The sequence below is a fragment of the Polypterus senegalus genome, chromosome 1 (genome assembly GCF_016835505.1).
Source record: "Polypterus senegalus isolate Bchr_013 chromosome 1, ASM1683550v1, whole genome shotgun sequence".
Classification (NCBI taxonomy): Eukaryota; Metazoa; Chordata; class Cladistia; order Polypteriformes; family Polypteridae; genus Polypterus; species Polypterus senegalus.
Window position 1 is genome coordinate 243,309,592 of NC_053154.1, and position 15,665 is coordinate 243,325,256.

Genomic DNA, 15,665 nt, shown 5'->3' on the forward strand with positions numbered 1-15,665 from the left:
CTTCAGACATTTTAAATTGGTTAAGTTAAAAATCTACTAGCTGAAATAAACCAAGTTCCTAGATTAAAATGGAAGCAAGCCTAAGATGCATCAACAGTTTATTTATTGAACACTGCAATCAAAATCTAAAACAGTATCAGGACTTAGTTTGTATAAAGTATGCAAAGATACACTCATTAAAAATAAATTCTAAAATTGTTTTAATGTTTAGTAATTTACTGTGGAAAATAAGTCACTGAAATATGTATCACCTGATTTATTAAGCCAGCATGAGACATATCTTTTAAGAGAGGACTGTCATATAAACAGTTAGATTGAAATACATTTTCAAATTACTTGGTGCTTAAGGGTTATTCAGAAGTAATCTTCAGTGCTGATGGTTAACACAGATAGTAGCTTGGGTCTCCCAAATAAAGGGTAAATGTTTAAAACCCGAGTCCCAAAACTAAACAAAGAGTATGTTCAAATGCAGTCCCACCACTGAACTGAGCCATCTTTTGTTTATGCTTCTCCAGCTACATTCCCAACAACACAGGATTGAGAAGAGTTAGTGGATGAAAGTCTCAATTATTCACACATGATCTCAGCTGACTGAATTTAGAACCTGTGTTTGTGTTTTGTTACATAAACTTAAAGGGCCAGTTTGTTCAAAAGCCTAACATCCTATACAAATTCACATTCTAATCCAGATCAATTATTGTATAAATAGTTAGGTGCACAAGACCTACATGTTATATTAAAAGTAGCTCACAACAACAATAAAAACACACTACTCCACGCAAGTTCTCTCAGCTTATCTTCAGTCTAGCTTTCTTTGCTACCACATGGTCTTGAATATTGATAATGAATATTGAAACAAGCTACATGCCTGTCTTAATATGGCTGCTAAGAGAATGTTGTCTTCTCTTCACAGTCAGATGGTGTGAGAGAGGTAAAGTGACCAACTTTATACAATTCCGCTTTCACACATCTACTATTCTATGAAGACTGAGACTGCTTATTTTGGCTTTAGTGACACTATCAAAAGAGAAAGTAAGTGTGAGACACATGAGGAGGAGTAAAGGTGTAGGGGGCACAGTCAGAGTTAGTTAAACTTTGAAGTTCAAAGATGGGAAGTATAAAAGTGGACAGGACATGAGCAAGACACCTTGAAATAACAGAGTCTGACAAGCAGGCTTTACAGGAAGGGGATAAAGATGGAGTGCAGGTTAAGGGAGGTTCAGATACATGTGGATCAAAAGGAAAGGTGCTAAAGAGCACATGGAGAGCAAATGATATCAAATATTTTTAAATGTATTCTGTTACCTAATGTGGCTAGTTATGAAAGATAATAAACACTAAACTAAAAAAAAGCAGTCACTCTCCAAATTGAGGCCTCCAACTTTCTACCTTGTTTTATAATATCACCTGTGACACACACCTAACTCAAAAGGTGCCATCTGACCTCTTAGGGCCTTTTCTTAATGGGCCACAGGAAGAAATGTCAAACCAGGTTTACCGCGGTTACTTGAAACTTCCTTCATATGCTCACTGTCCGTATTTTACCCCCTTGCATTCACCCACTGGGACATCTGTGGCAGGCTATTTTGTGACTGGGAACATCTTGACTTAAGCTTTCACTTATAAAATATACATATTTGTATCAAAACAAATAGTAGCAAATAAAAGCAACACAAAGTAGTATACCATCTAAGTGGTTTCATGCAGTCTTCATTCAGTTGCAGATGACAATTTTACTTTAGGTGCAAATTATATATCCTGATCAAAAAATAACAAGAAAACGATTTCTTGCCAGAGACACAGACTTTTGTAAAGTGTCCAGTAGTTAAACACTAATGATAGCAAGCTACATGAAACTGTCCTTATTTATCTTCTCAAGCAGCAACTGAACTTAGAGGACTCTTTCTAAAAAAAAAATAAAAAGTCTAATTAAAAGGCAGCCACTCTGGCTGGCTTACTTGTTTTTGGCCCAGTTGGCTGAGAGCTTAATTTCTCAGAACAGTCAGAATATTACAGAATCAGTGTCATACTATCAAGCCTTTATATTTACATGGAAGCTGCACTTTTTAACTAAGCAAATTACTATGAATCCTGCTTTGCCTTTCAACTTACCCAGAAGACACTGCAATCATATTCAACTTAAGTTTTTGAGGCTTAAGGCCTGTTTCCAGAGATCTATCAGCTTTGAAGGTTGAAGCATCTCCCATATGAACCTTGATAAATCATATTTTTAAAAAATTCACCTTCAAAATTAAAATTAATGTTCTAATAATAGTAAAAGGAAACTACAGAATTAAAAACTGGAAACATGTCTTGTTTAAATATTGGCTAACACACTTCATTTTCATTGCTTAAAATACAAATTGAAGGTCTTGGGTTGTGTTTAATGTCTGAGGAAACACTGAGCAGTGTGTACAACAAAAGCTCCAAACAGGGCCTAGTTACTCTTGTCATTGCTGTTTTTATTTGTATTTAGGCAAATGAATGACCACAGACTGACAAAAAATATAATTTTGCAATTTTGTTTATCATTCTTAGCTTCAGTACAAAGTACAGCACATACAGCAAAACTTCAGCATTACCAATACTCTCTCTCCTTTTGTCCTTATCTTAGTTGGTAACTATTCTGATTCCAGAAAGACTAGATCACCAACATTTTTCGTAAGCAGTCCAAAGCAACCTCAAAAATCATTTTGCACAAGAATATACAACTTGATAAACATTCACAGGACACTCTGTTAAGATGCCCTATAGTTTAGCTACTTTAAACAGAAAAGCTATAATATCACTGTTGCTCAGTTGGACATCAACATTTAATCACCTATAACGTAGAAGTATTTTTTTACCAGCAGTTCCTAAAATTAAAAATACATTTCTCTAGAATTGGACACATGTAACTAGTATTGTAAATGATGCTAAAGTAAGGCTCAGAGGACAGCATTATCATTTTACTAGTCCTTTGGTGGGTGGGCTTATTTTGTTGAAAACTTTATTTGATTTACCATTACTTCAAAACTTCTCAGTAGTCAAAAGTTGTGGGTATGAGTAAGTCATTATAATTCACTGTGGCATGGTTACTGTAAATTGCTACACTTTGTTGGCAAGAGCAACATATCAAAATGATTAAAATTGTTAAAGAGAAAAATTTATAGTAAACTAAAAATTGACAAATGCAATGAAAACAAAGTCAAATAAGCATGGATGTATGAATATTCCTAACCTGCAAAATGATTCCTCCACATTATATCAGCGATAGTCATTGGTGGGCCACTGGGAGGGTAGTGTTTACCTTTGTCATGATCAGTCCTTATAATATCCATTAAGGAATTCTCCAAAGAGTGCAAGTTAAATGCATCATAGGGACGATTCCGATCCTGAAATAGAAAATGAAGGTTAAATTTACTTTTTTTTTAACATAAATAAACTCTTTGTTTTCTTTCTAGAAAAAATACTACAGGTACGCCTCCACTAAAACTATACGAAACTTAAGAGATTTACAAATGCTAAATGAAAAATTACACATTCTGATTTTTGATCTGAATAGTATATTTTCAGTGAGGACTGTTATATACACTACTAAAATTAGTAAATAAAATGTTGCTATTAAATTTTAAAGCATGCTAGTTGGAACCATATCATACCTACATGCATATATACAAACACACACGTGTGTGTGGTTGTGAATGCATGTTTGAAATGTAATCAAGAGTTATGAAATTAAAAGTGCTATATCTGCCTTAAACTGATGATTGTTGTTGGGATAAATTTTGAACAAATCTATTGTGTGGTACACACCACATTCAACTAGCTGAGTCTTTAGATAGTTCCAGAAGTTAAACAGTTAAGAACAGTACTGGCATAATAATACATATTTACATGTAAACTTAATAAAGATTTACCATCATTATTGTATACATTGACTGTTCAAATAAGAGCATATAATACATTTACATTAACTAATTCAAACCTTCCCATGCAAAACGCAGTCGAATATCCTTGAAATAGCTAGTAAAACTATATTACAGCCCAGATATTTCTGTTAGAAAAAAGTACAGCGCAATCAAGAACAAAAAGCATATAAGAATGTGACCCAACTGGAACATCCTAAGAAAAATAAATGTACAGATGTGTGAAAAAGAATATAACATCAGTAAAAGGTGAGAACAGACAATTATTTAGTATTTAACAGATTTAAAAAAGTCTTTTCAGAATGTGATATACAGTGATCCCATGCCTATCGTGGAAGTTACGTTCCAGACCCATGAGCGATAAGTGAAAATCTGCGATATAGAAAGACTAATAAATAAACATTTTTTTTTATAGTTTAAGCCTTAAAATACCTCCCACAGGCTTTAAACACATGTAAACTTGTAATGGCGAGTGACATCCGCGTAACGCTTTCCTTCCTGAAACATATCCAGGAATTTTACCTTCTCCTGAATGGTCAAGGTCTTCCTCTGGCACTTAGGCTCACTACTACCAAAAGGCTTAGAAGATGCAGGACACTTGGGAGCCATCGTAGGGTTTAAAACAAAACGAGAAGTTCACAAAAAGTGTGCTCACAACAATTGGACCACAAGCAAGGTACGCAATATGCAGAGAACCCAAAGAGACTAATCAATTTAAACAGTGTCAGACCCGTGCGCATGGGAGGCTGCTAAAGGGCTCAGAAGAAGGTAATTCCTGGTCAGACCAGGGGATGGCAGAATGCACTAATCCTTTCTCTCATCTCCCCGCAAAAAAATTGTTGGAAGTTCCAACTGGCTCTCAGGATGACATAACCTTTGGTTCCGCCCCAGAAAACAACACTTCTAGGCCAACAGAAGAGCCCACCTCCTAATGACATAATTTTCACGCCCCAAGAAGTTGCAGCCCAATAACCTCATTTCCGGTTCTGGTCCCAAGATCCCTCTTCCTCCTGCTTTTCTACAATATATCCGACATGTTTCCTAACCTGTTCTGGGACCTCATATATAAACGGTGCATATGCACAAAAATGTTGCATACACTCATTTCCATGCTTACATCGCGATGTATAAAAACTAAACTTGGCGTAAAGCCTCACACATTTTCACCCCAGCTCAAACCATAGTATATGCAAGTTTTTGGCTCGGTTTTACAAACTGGCGGCACCCAGTGTCAAAGCAGTGCTAGTGTTCCTGCGCGGCTTCCCTTTATTTTTTAGATTCACATCCCTGACACAGCTGTATGAAATACACTGGCATTAACTGCATATCGTTTTTTTGTTTAAGGCATCTGATTGTAATCAACCTGTAATGACATAATGGTGCACGGAATGGCCAGACTATTCCAAATACTATAGTTGCTTTAGTGTTGTTACTCTCAGTGCACCACCGAGTATTTTACCTCAATGTATCCAAGTGCGAAATGACAGCTCTACAGCTGTCATCATAAAGCTCTACGACAGATTGTGTCAACAGCGGAGAGAATTCTTGGGGTACAGCTTCTAGCACACACTGCCTCAGCGATGTGCACAGTCTATTTGAACTTGTCCCATTCGGCAAATGCTTCAGAGTCTTTCCTGCACAAACCTCGCGGTTCAGAAACAGTTTCATCCCAAGAGCTGTAAATGCACTCAATCAGTCCATCAAGGGCTCCCAGTAGAACTGTTTGTACAATTGCCTCATTGTAAACTTGCATTACAGTTGTAATATTGCAACCTGACCCACATCATTAAAGTGGAAATTTCGAGATTAAAGTTGGCAGTGAGCTCCCCCCCCCCACTGTGTCCCTATTTTTTTCTTTTCTCTGTACACTAATAAGCTTCCATATGACAGTCAGACGGTGGGCTATGACTCGCCTTTTCACAGTAACTTTGATATCTGACCACTTCCTTTTTTATTTCAGGCACTGTGAAACTTTCTATCAACTTACTTTTGTTGTTTATACAATTGCTTAAACCAACAAGTAGTACGTTTCTCCTTGCCTCCACTTGGCATTCACTGATATTCTTCTATTTTACCTGTGCTTTTGCCATTGTCTTTTCATAGAATGCTGAACTTAAGGGAATATTTACATTATTTGCATATTCAAAGAGGCGTAATTCTGGGAGGAGTCTGGGAGGGGCTGCAGGTGCATGAACATGCATTACATTTCACGCAGACTGGGATTTGTGTAGTGGAAGTGCGTAGAAGTTGGCTTAGGCATGGTTTTCTGCATCTGAATTTTTTTGTGCATATGCACATTTCAAGTTTTGTCCGTACGCCATGTTTTAGTGTGAATTCTACGCACAGTGTTATGCATGAGGCTCTAGTTCTGTTGTGGACTCTTGTCTGTAAAGACCTTTGTATCAACCTTTTTCTTGCAATCACAAGCCAATTCTCAATTATACAGGAGGCTGTCCCAAACCTCTTTGTTGTGTGAAGGCTTGATTATTACCACAGCAGCTATGACTAGATCTCGTATCTCAACTAAAACATGACTAATAAAGATGACGACCAAGCAGTTTTGTTCAATATGAAGCATCTGTATCAATTTTTCCTACTCTGTCACTAATAAACTATACAGAGCTAACACTGACAATGTTATCATGCCAACTTTGTAAACAGACATTTTTAAAACATTAAAGTCACATTCACATTTTCGAACAGACCAAACTTTTTAGTAGATAAAGGGATGTAGCTATGATACTCACTTATGCCTCAGTACCCTACAACAAAACAATTACAATATAACTGTACAAGAAAAACAAGGATACCGACAAACACACAGAATGCAGTTGTATCTACATGCACAAGAGGCTACTATATTAAGCCCACCATAAGCCCAAAAGCTATTCTAAATGCTTTCTCTAAATTCTAGCAATATAAACAAGAACTGAATATGGCTAATTTAGTCATAATTGGTGTACTTATAAAGCAGGCTACAGCAGACAAAAAAAAAATACATTATGGAGATTCACATTAGTAAAAGTTGTGTGTTTATAACACATAAAATAGTTAATCTAAAAAAATCACTCCAGACTGCCAGAAAGCCTTCAATAACAAACTAATGGACTTTGCTTAAAAGTGTTTTGTGTAGATTTTTTGTAAAATCCTTACGCATTCAGTAAAACACAAGGACTACTGGATGTCATCATTTCAATCAACACCAGTAAACTGAACAATAAGGCCAGTGGCCTTCTTTATGAATTAACAAGTGATATCACCAAATAACATGTAATTTTAAGGTGATCAAATCTAAAAAACGGATAGTTGCTTACTTGAATATACATTGAAAATAATTGCATTTGCCAAAAATTCTTATGCTACTTTTTCGCAGTCTTTTGTTTTTTTTTTCTTGACACAGGCAGAAAAAGGGTCATCATAGCCCAAATAATGCAGGGATAGTAGCTACTGCAAGAACATTTTGTAAAAAAAAAAGGAGTGACAGTGCTTAATCTAAAAATGTATCAATTATAGAAAATTGATTGAATAAGGCCTGTCCTATTGGAAGATTTAATATTGTCTTTATCCATTTTTAAGAGACTTTGAGATGATAGATTTTTCTATTTTTACAAGTTTAAATGCTTTTTAAATATCTTGATAGTTGTCATTTATATTATTCATAGATTGACATACTGCAACTCTTAGGTGTTTTGGCCCCCAAAACTGCTACCAACCTCATTATCTTAATCAGAATGCTTCTGTCAAAATGATGTACTTACTCCCATAATTTATCCAGAATATTCCTCCTATTTTTGCGTACTACTACTGCTACAGTACTCGAAAAATGTCAGGAATTGCCTACAGATCCTTGCATGGCTCGGTTTCTCACTATTCTACTGTTAAGAGAGAGGACTGCTTTAACTTTCTAAGCTTTTATATTCCTCTGGACATTAACATATTGGTCTGACTCTACAGTCTCCTAATTGGCCTTTTCATTAATCTAGTGGTCTGGCATATATTTTTTAGCACTAACTATATAATGCTGAAGTCCATTTTCTACATACAATTTTCCCCTTTAATTTGCGGAGGCTAAAGCTAGCTTCTAAAAACAAAGAATAAAAACAAGAGTAATGATACCTTATATTGATCAGTACTGATCATAAAAACACTGTTACTCATAAAAAAAGAAGGCTGTGGATATCCCTTTTATTAGGACTGATGCAGACAGGGGATTTCAGATTACTTTTGTTCACCATAGGATTATTAGATTTAGAGACATGTAAAACATCTATCTGCAATGCTTCATCACCCATCAACAGGCAGACACTGATAAACAGGATATTACTTAAGAAGCACATAGTTGTTACGGAAAATTAAGGCAATCAAAGAATAACACTGTGAGAAAAGAGAGAATAACTTTCCAATTAATAAATAAAATCCAAGTAAAATAACTGCCTTGCAAAGCAAAAAGCTGATTTTTTCCCCCCAAGCAATTACATAACTCAAGTGATATTTTTGTTTGTCTGGTTTCTTCATTGTATTCAGCTCACAATTTACAATGTGGTATTATTTTTATAAATGAGTTCCATTAATAGCGTAGGGTGAAATATGTAATTTCTTGCTTGCAGTTGAAGCTTGTAACACTTGGGAAAGAATTACTCCTAGGGCATAAAGCAATGCAGAAATTTTCAGATAGTTAAGAAGAAATATTTAGTGCCTGCAGCAAAAAATTAGACTAGGGTATTTTTTCCCCAACCACAAACATTTTCAGCAAAATAAACATGAAATGTAAAAAAATGACACATTTGAAAATGTTTAACGATACTTATTTCTTTAGTACATATAATGATGTTTTTGTATTATACTTACTGTATAAGCAAACAACCAAAATTACTACAACCCTCACCAGAAAAAGGGAATAGGAAGATGAGATTATAACCAACATTTTAAAAAAGTCCTTTTACAAATCATTATAAATGCAAAATGCCAATGTGGATCACCATGGAGTCCTCTTTAAATTATCATTTTTTTTACACCAGAGAATTGATTTAAAATGTTTACCCATTAATTATTGAACCAAATTAAAATGTAGGTTTTAAAAAAAAAAAAAAATCTGGCTTATGTAGAAAAAAAAATTGTTGAGACAGTTCCATTTGTGAACTTGTTTGAAATCTTACTAGCAAGTACAGCTTGGTGTGCACAGAAACAGCTGTATGCATCTTCCTATTCTCAATCATTTATGTCTTAACATATTAAGTTAAAAGATCTTACTAATTGTAAAAGTATAAAAATGCAAGAAAGGAAAAACAAAGGGTTATTTACATTTGAATGAAGTACTCTGGGTCTTGTGACAATGTGTGTAGAGCAATGAAACATTTAGTCAGTACCATTTACCTTAAACCAACCTCACAGCTCCATTACCTACACATTATAATGATTCACTAGTTCACTGTCACTGTAATTTACTAAGTTGGCCAGTCCAGGTGATGGGGACAGTCCTGATTTCAGGCTGTGCGTCTCGATAAATAGCAAACATCCTCACAATGTATTTATAACTTCACGTACAAAACTCCAAGAGGGCCCCCCTCCCCTGTTCGATGTAATATACATATAATAGCACGGACAAAACTCTGACAGAGAAAGCTTGATTAAGAATCTGTACTAAATTTGAACAGCATCACGGAAATGACCATGAAGCAGACAAAAACAGACAGTACTGCCATTTATTTAAGTCCACATCAACCAATGTATGGAATCGCATGTATTGGTTTGTGAGTCCTGAACCTTTGCTGTTGATGATGTTATAAAACAGGCATTAAGTGAATGTGGATGGGCTTTATGCGAGGACATGTATGCTACACAAGTGTCCCAGTTTGGGCTTTGAAAATCTACTCACATTATAATTTAGTGCATGTGATAGATGGTGTAGTATGGAAAAAATAATAATATAAAAGCAATTCAAGCTTCTGAGAAAAAAACACAAATGATATGTAGCATGGAAGAACCTAAAACATACAGTAGCACAGTCAGATACACAATGCAGATCTCTAGAGGCATCAGTGTTGTCATATTACTTACGACATTTCTTAAAGATACTTAAGATATTACTTAAGTCTTTTACAGTATAAAGACATTGAAATTTCACAACAGTAAATAGATCTTTCTGTAGAGTCAATATTGAAATAACTTTTTTTAAACAAAAGACCACATTTTAAACTTCAGTAAATTTTAAATCTCTGTTTTTAATTTTAGGTAATCAGTGTTTCCAGTGTGAGCAAAACAACACATATGCATTTAAAATAAAAATACAGAAAAAGCCACCTTTTGTCTGACAACACTACCCAGTGGATGCAATCATTGCCATATAATGATGGGAAAGTCACAGTTATACTTTATATAATAAAGGATAAGTATTTTCCTTCGTTGAGGTTTAATGATGGTTGCTAACATTTAGCAGGCCTGAAACTATAAAATAAAGATTTTTTTCTACAAAACACTTATTTAAGTATACAATTTTACTGACCAAGGCAAAGAAATAGTAAACAAGATAAATTAATAAATACAGGCTTGGGATAGGTAGGCTGCTTTTGCACACAGTAACACGGCAATAATAAATATGCTTTTTTAAAAAAAACAATTCATGGAAATATTTCAATGTTGGTATTATGATGACACTGTGCTCACTGAAAAGTTTATTAAAAAGTTAGTTTATCTTAGAGATTTGTGTAAGTTCTCAAAACCGGCTTCTTACCCCACCAAAATCATAAATTTAAAACCTCCTCAAACAAGTGATCTAACCAGCCAACACACAGAGCTAAACTACCTAATTTAAAGATCTTCTATAATATCAGGCTGTAACCCCTCTGTCACAACTCGTGTGGTTCATGTACCATAAACAAGCAATTACATGTATAATAATGAAGAAAAAATAGTCAGGAAATAGTAAAGAGCCATAGTTTAAGTGAAGAAATGGCACCATATGACAAAGAATCATCTTATAATAAGAAGGAAGGCAAATATACGAGTGATGAAGAACATAAATTAAAAAATTAAAAAAAAAACCTTTGGAAAATGGAATGTAAATGAAAAAGTATTTACTTAATGGCAGTGGAAATATCAAAATGAGAAGTTTGGAGATAATGAATGTGACAAAAAGGGAGATAAGATTTGTAGAGCTCCAGTAGATACAATATGAGAAGAATAATTAGAAAGATACAACTAGAGAGAGAAACACTGTGCATTAAAGTAAGATTTAGACTAGGACAGGAATGTATCAAGAGAAGCACAGCTTTGTTACAGAGTGTTAGGTTTTATTTTCCAAGATGGTCACTATCAGGGAGTATGCATGCATATTTGCGAGATGTTGCGGTTTGTCAAAACATAAAATTGTATTATTTATTTACAGAGTTTCTGCAAAAAGCATAATTTTTCCCTGGGGACAATTTAGGTTCTATGTACCAGTGAATCATTTCCCTATTTGTGCCTTAAGCTACTGGGGTAGACTTTGGTTCTCCATAGCCGTAATAAAAGTTTTGGATAGAGATTAAGAAAGAAAAAAAAAAATCACAACAATATGAAAAAAAGAAATGGAACTATAAAAAGCAGTAGCACAATGGCGAAATTTTAAAATGGGCAGACTGAGAACAGATAAAATTAAAGTAAAACAGATGGTGGGTTGGCACAGCTGGTCAGGTGTTGATAATAATCCGAGTCTGAAATGGCGATTGTGTCACATTTAATAAGAATAATGAAGAGATGACAAAAGAAAGAGTTTCCTTTTTTTTAGATAAGGGAATTATCATAGATAAGGTAATTTAAACATAAAATCTACCACATATAGTTCTGCCCAATTATCACAGGCAAGATAAATCACATAATATGAATTTTAAGAGACACGACAAACCTTCCAAATGAGCAACATTTCTTATTTTTATGACATTTAGTATGTCCCCTGGAACTTTAAGTCTGTGGAGTATAAGACAATCATAAAGGGAAAAAACAGCTTGCAAAACTCAAACATGAACTTTAGTCAAGTAGTCAGAGTCCAGAATACTGCTATTTAAAAGAAATAAAGGGAGGGGATGATTGGGAATCCAGGCATTTACCTAATATTAAGAGCAGACAATACAATAAAAATACACATTAAAAGACAAATGCAGGAATGAAAATAAGCAGACTGACAATAAATGCAAATATACTGGTTGCAAATAATTAACATGACAAAAACAAGTAATATTCACACAGTTATTATATACAGTATTTACTGCCAAGTATCACACAAACATTGCATCATTAAGTAAAAAAACAAAAAGACTAAATGAACCATGGAGGTTCATTTATTTTTGTATGATAACAAACCAACACAATTTTAGTTGTATTTCAGTTAAATAAAATTGTTATTTTTAAAATTCTTCTCAAAAAAAAAAAAAAAAGAAAAAAGCACGCTGATTTAAAAAATATTACAAGTAGAGATTATATTATGGTAAAAACAGAAAGGAGCAATCATAGCATCTCACTAACTTTTTCATTAAAGTCAACAAAATAGGGACAGTTGGATAGCAGCTATGAAAGTTTTTCTTTTCATGACATTTCTTGATGACAGTCATTAAATTTCCAGTTATATTACTTTATATATGATCCCTTTTTGCAATCCTACATTTACATTCCAACATCCTACATGTCATGCATAAAACTAACTACAAGCTCATAACCTTATGTTCAACTGGAGTAATTCTACCCAAAAGAATATCCTTTGTCATAGCTAAACTAAAAGAATGCTCCATATTAAAATCGGAGTCTTTCTAGTTATATGGAGCTTTCCTCCGAGTTTTTTTTCCTCCACAAGTTTTCAGGACCTAGGGTTATGAATACAGAATATATGAAGTTATTTCACATAATGAAAAATGTGTTATATACAACATTTTTTGGTTAAGGCACATACAATAAAAGCTTACTTAATAGTCTAGTATAGCTGCATTTTTTAATATTAGTTGTTGATTATAACACATTTTTAGCATAGATATCATGCAGTTCCTCTGCCTGTTGGTATAGGACAATGTTTTAATTTCTAACCAGTATTTTTTTGAAAACAGGAAGCGAATACAATGTATCCCTGTTTTCTTTCTTGCCATGATGATGAGACAAGGCACATTTGTACAGTCATGTTAAGAAAGCAATATGTTTAAAATTATCGGAGGAAGATCTGGATAACGCCAATGTGGTTTGCCTTCTTTGTGTCACCATTTCATTCCTTGTTTTAATAGGTAGGGTCAATAAATATACTATTTTAAAAAAATTAAATATAGCTTTTACTACAGTTGATTGTTTACTTTAGTGACACACTTGTTTGCAACAAAATCTGTTCCTAAAAAATCTGCATCTGCCAATTTAATGACAGCCAATTGGTTGGCACTATAATTACCTGCTTGAATTGTTAAGGATGGTTAGCCTTTCTCTAAGTTTATCCACTGCCAATGTCAACTAACTCCTGTCTGTGTTTTTGCTCTAAGTGACGTCTCTCCAACTGCATGAAACTTAATTTAAAACAGTCAGGCTGTTAATAGTGCAGCTTTAATGCACCATGCTTATTACTTTCAAACCACACTCTTTCCATTTCCTGCTGCAATAATGACATAGTGTGGTGGCATTCACTTTTTGGTTAACAGACTGCGCATGTTATTAATTTCCCTGATGGATTAATGCTTTGAAACCCAGTAACCAAAATAGCAAGAAAAAAAAATGAAAAGACACTGATTATAAATATGTATCCATCATATTTTTCTTAACTTAGATGTGATGGACTGCAAGCCTGTTGTGAGCTGTTTATTTCATTATGTCTATTGCTACTGAGAGAAACTCCACCTCCATCTGTAACACAGAATTTAATTAAGCAGCTTTTAGGATGTACTGTAGGTATATTTATCTTGATCAGGCTAAATATAGAATAACCCTGGTAGTCATGCACATATGTGAAGTACCAAATGTGTTTTGCAAAGCCCTTTACATTGGTGGAGTGGTTAGTGTTGTTATCTCACAATTCCAGGAATCCAGCTTCAATAACAACATGATCAATATCTCTGTGCTTGTTTGCTCTGTGTGTGTGAGGTTATTTCTAAAAGACAAGCAAAATGGGTCTCTTGCTACTATAAGTGAATATGATTGTGTGTCTAAGTATGTGTTTTGATGAAGTGAAGGCAAAAGCAGGTCTAGTAGGATAGATATATGTATAGTTTTAAAAGAAAAATGTATGTACAGTATATTACAAAAGTGACCTTCACTATTTAGCCTCATATCATTTTGGGCCTTGGAACTTGTCTTTTACATCACTGCTGCCTGAACGATATATAGATTGTTACATTTTACTATGTAGTCTAATACTGGGTTTTCAAAAAATAACAATAATAATAAATAAATACACACATACACACACACACACACACACAAACCTTCAGAACAAGCCCACTAAACTAACCAATCACTTTTATTTCACCAGCTACTGAAAGCTAACTTTCAAGGGCACTTTACAGTGCAGTGGTGCATTAATGTTTGCAAAACAAATACTGCACTTTTAGATTTTACTGCTATTCCCAAATGTTATGAAGTAGGTTTCACACGAAATCATACTAATCCTGCATCTAATGATTTTAAATGAAACTAGAAGCATGAATGACTTGTACAATATTCCTGCTTTGTCTGGAGTGGAATTAGTTGTTAAACAGATACTATATATTGAACCTAGTTTTCTTTCAAGTTATATAAATGTAAAAACACCTCTTCTTCTAAAGGACAGTTACAGTTTAACAAAGCAATGACCAGAAGAGGTATGAAAACATCCTGATCAATTAAAAAATGAGAATGTAAACAGTAAAAATTCAGAAGGTTGTTGTGTTCAAAATAACTCAATTGCTATATGGTAGAAAGCAGTTCAAATATATCAAAACAATGTCAACAAGTGCCTTCGATTTGTTACATTTTTGAAATAAGAACTATGGTGTAAAACCCAAAGTAATTAGCAAGCACCTTATCGTTTATTTTGTGAACTCACTTTTACCATTATACCAGCAGCATAAGGAAATCTCCGGGCCTGGATAGGATAAAGGTAAATCATACAACATAAATTCCAAGGTCTACAGTATTTACAGTTACAAACAAACCTAATGTGTTTTTTGGTAGCAAATCAGAGTAGCTGGAGCAAACTCCTGCGAATGTGGAGAAAATCAGAAAAACATAAACTGTAAGATTGCAACTACAAATATTGCAAGGCAGTAAATAGTGTTAAATAAGGGCGAAATGTGGCAACAGAAAAGAAAAAATTAAAATCAGTTGTACAAAGCCTAAAATACAAAGAAGATGAAAATAAAACTAAGGACAGAAAAAATGTAATTCTAATGACTGGCTAATCAATTATGCTAACTGCCAAACGACGGTTTCTTTGCCATAATGCCAAATAATTAACATTAGATATTATGGTGTATTTGACACTCGTGAAAACAGTTTAGTTTCAGTTAGAAAACATTTACTAGTTGAATCGAATTTGTTTTATATATTTTTTATTATGACTGTCTTACAATTAAAAATTTGTAATGGCAGTTAATTGCAACAGGTCTCACGATTAAGTGCACATTTAACCAAGGTTGTTCAATGATGTCCAGTTTTAAGTCCCATCTGAATGTTCTTAGCTGCTCAAAGTGCAAAATTGTGTGCCTTTCATATAGATCCTTGATACAGGATACAGTTGTTCCACATTTTCAGCTATATCTAGAGGTCTGCAGTCTGTTG

The 15,665-nt window shown here is 34.1% G+C and overlaps 1 protein-coding gene across 7 annotated transcripts in view; it reads right to left on the reverse strand.

The window, feature by feature from the left end:
• Positions 1 to 15,665, reverse strand: part of cpeb3 (cytoplasmic polyadenylation element binding protein 3) — a 148,467-nt gene that overhangs the window by 93,951 nt on the left and 38,851 nt on the right. For 5 of the 7 annotated variants that reach the window (XM_039770832.1, XM_039770841.1, XM_039770864.1 and 2 more), the window contains exon 3: positions 3,221 to 3,374. In XM_039770832.1, coding sequence (XP_039626766.1) covers positions 3,221 to 3,374 — 154 coding nt within the window. The remainder of the gene's footprint in view (positions 1 to 3,220; positions 3,375 to 15,665) is intronic. The other 2 variants (XM_039770870.1, XM_039770859.1) reach the window with 1 other exon arrangement.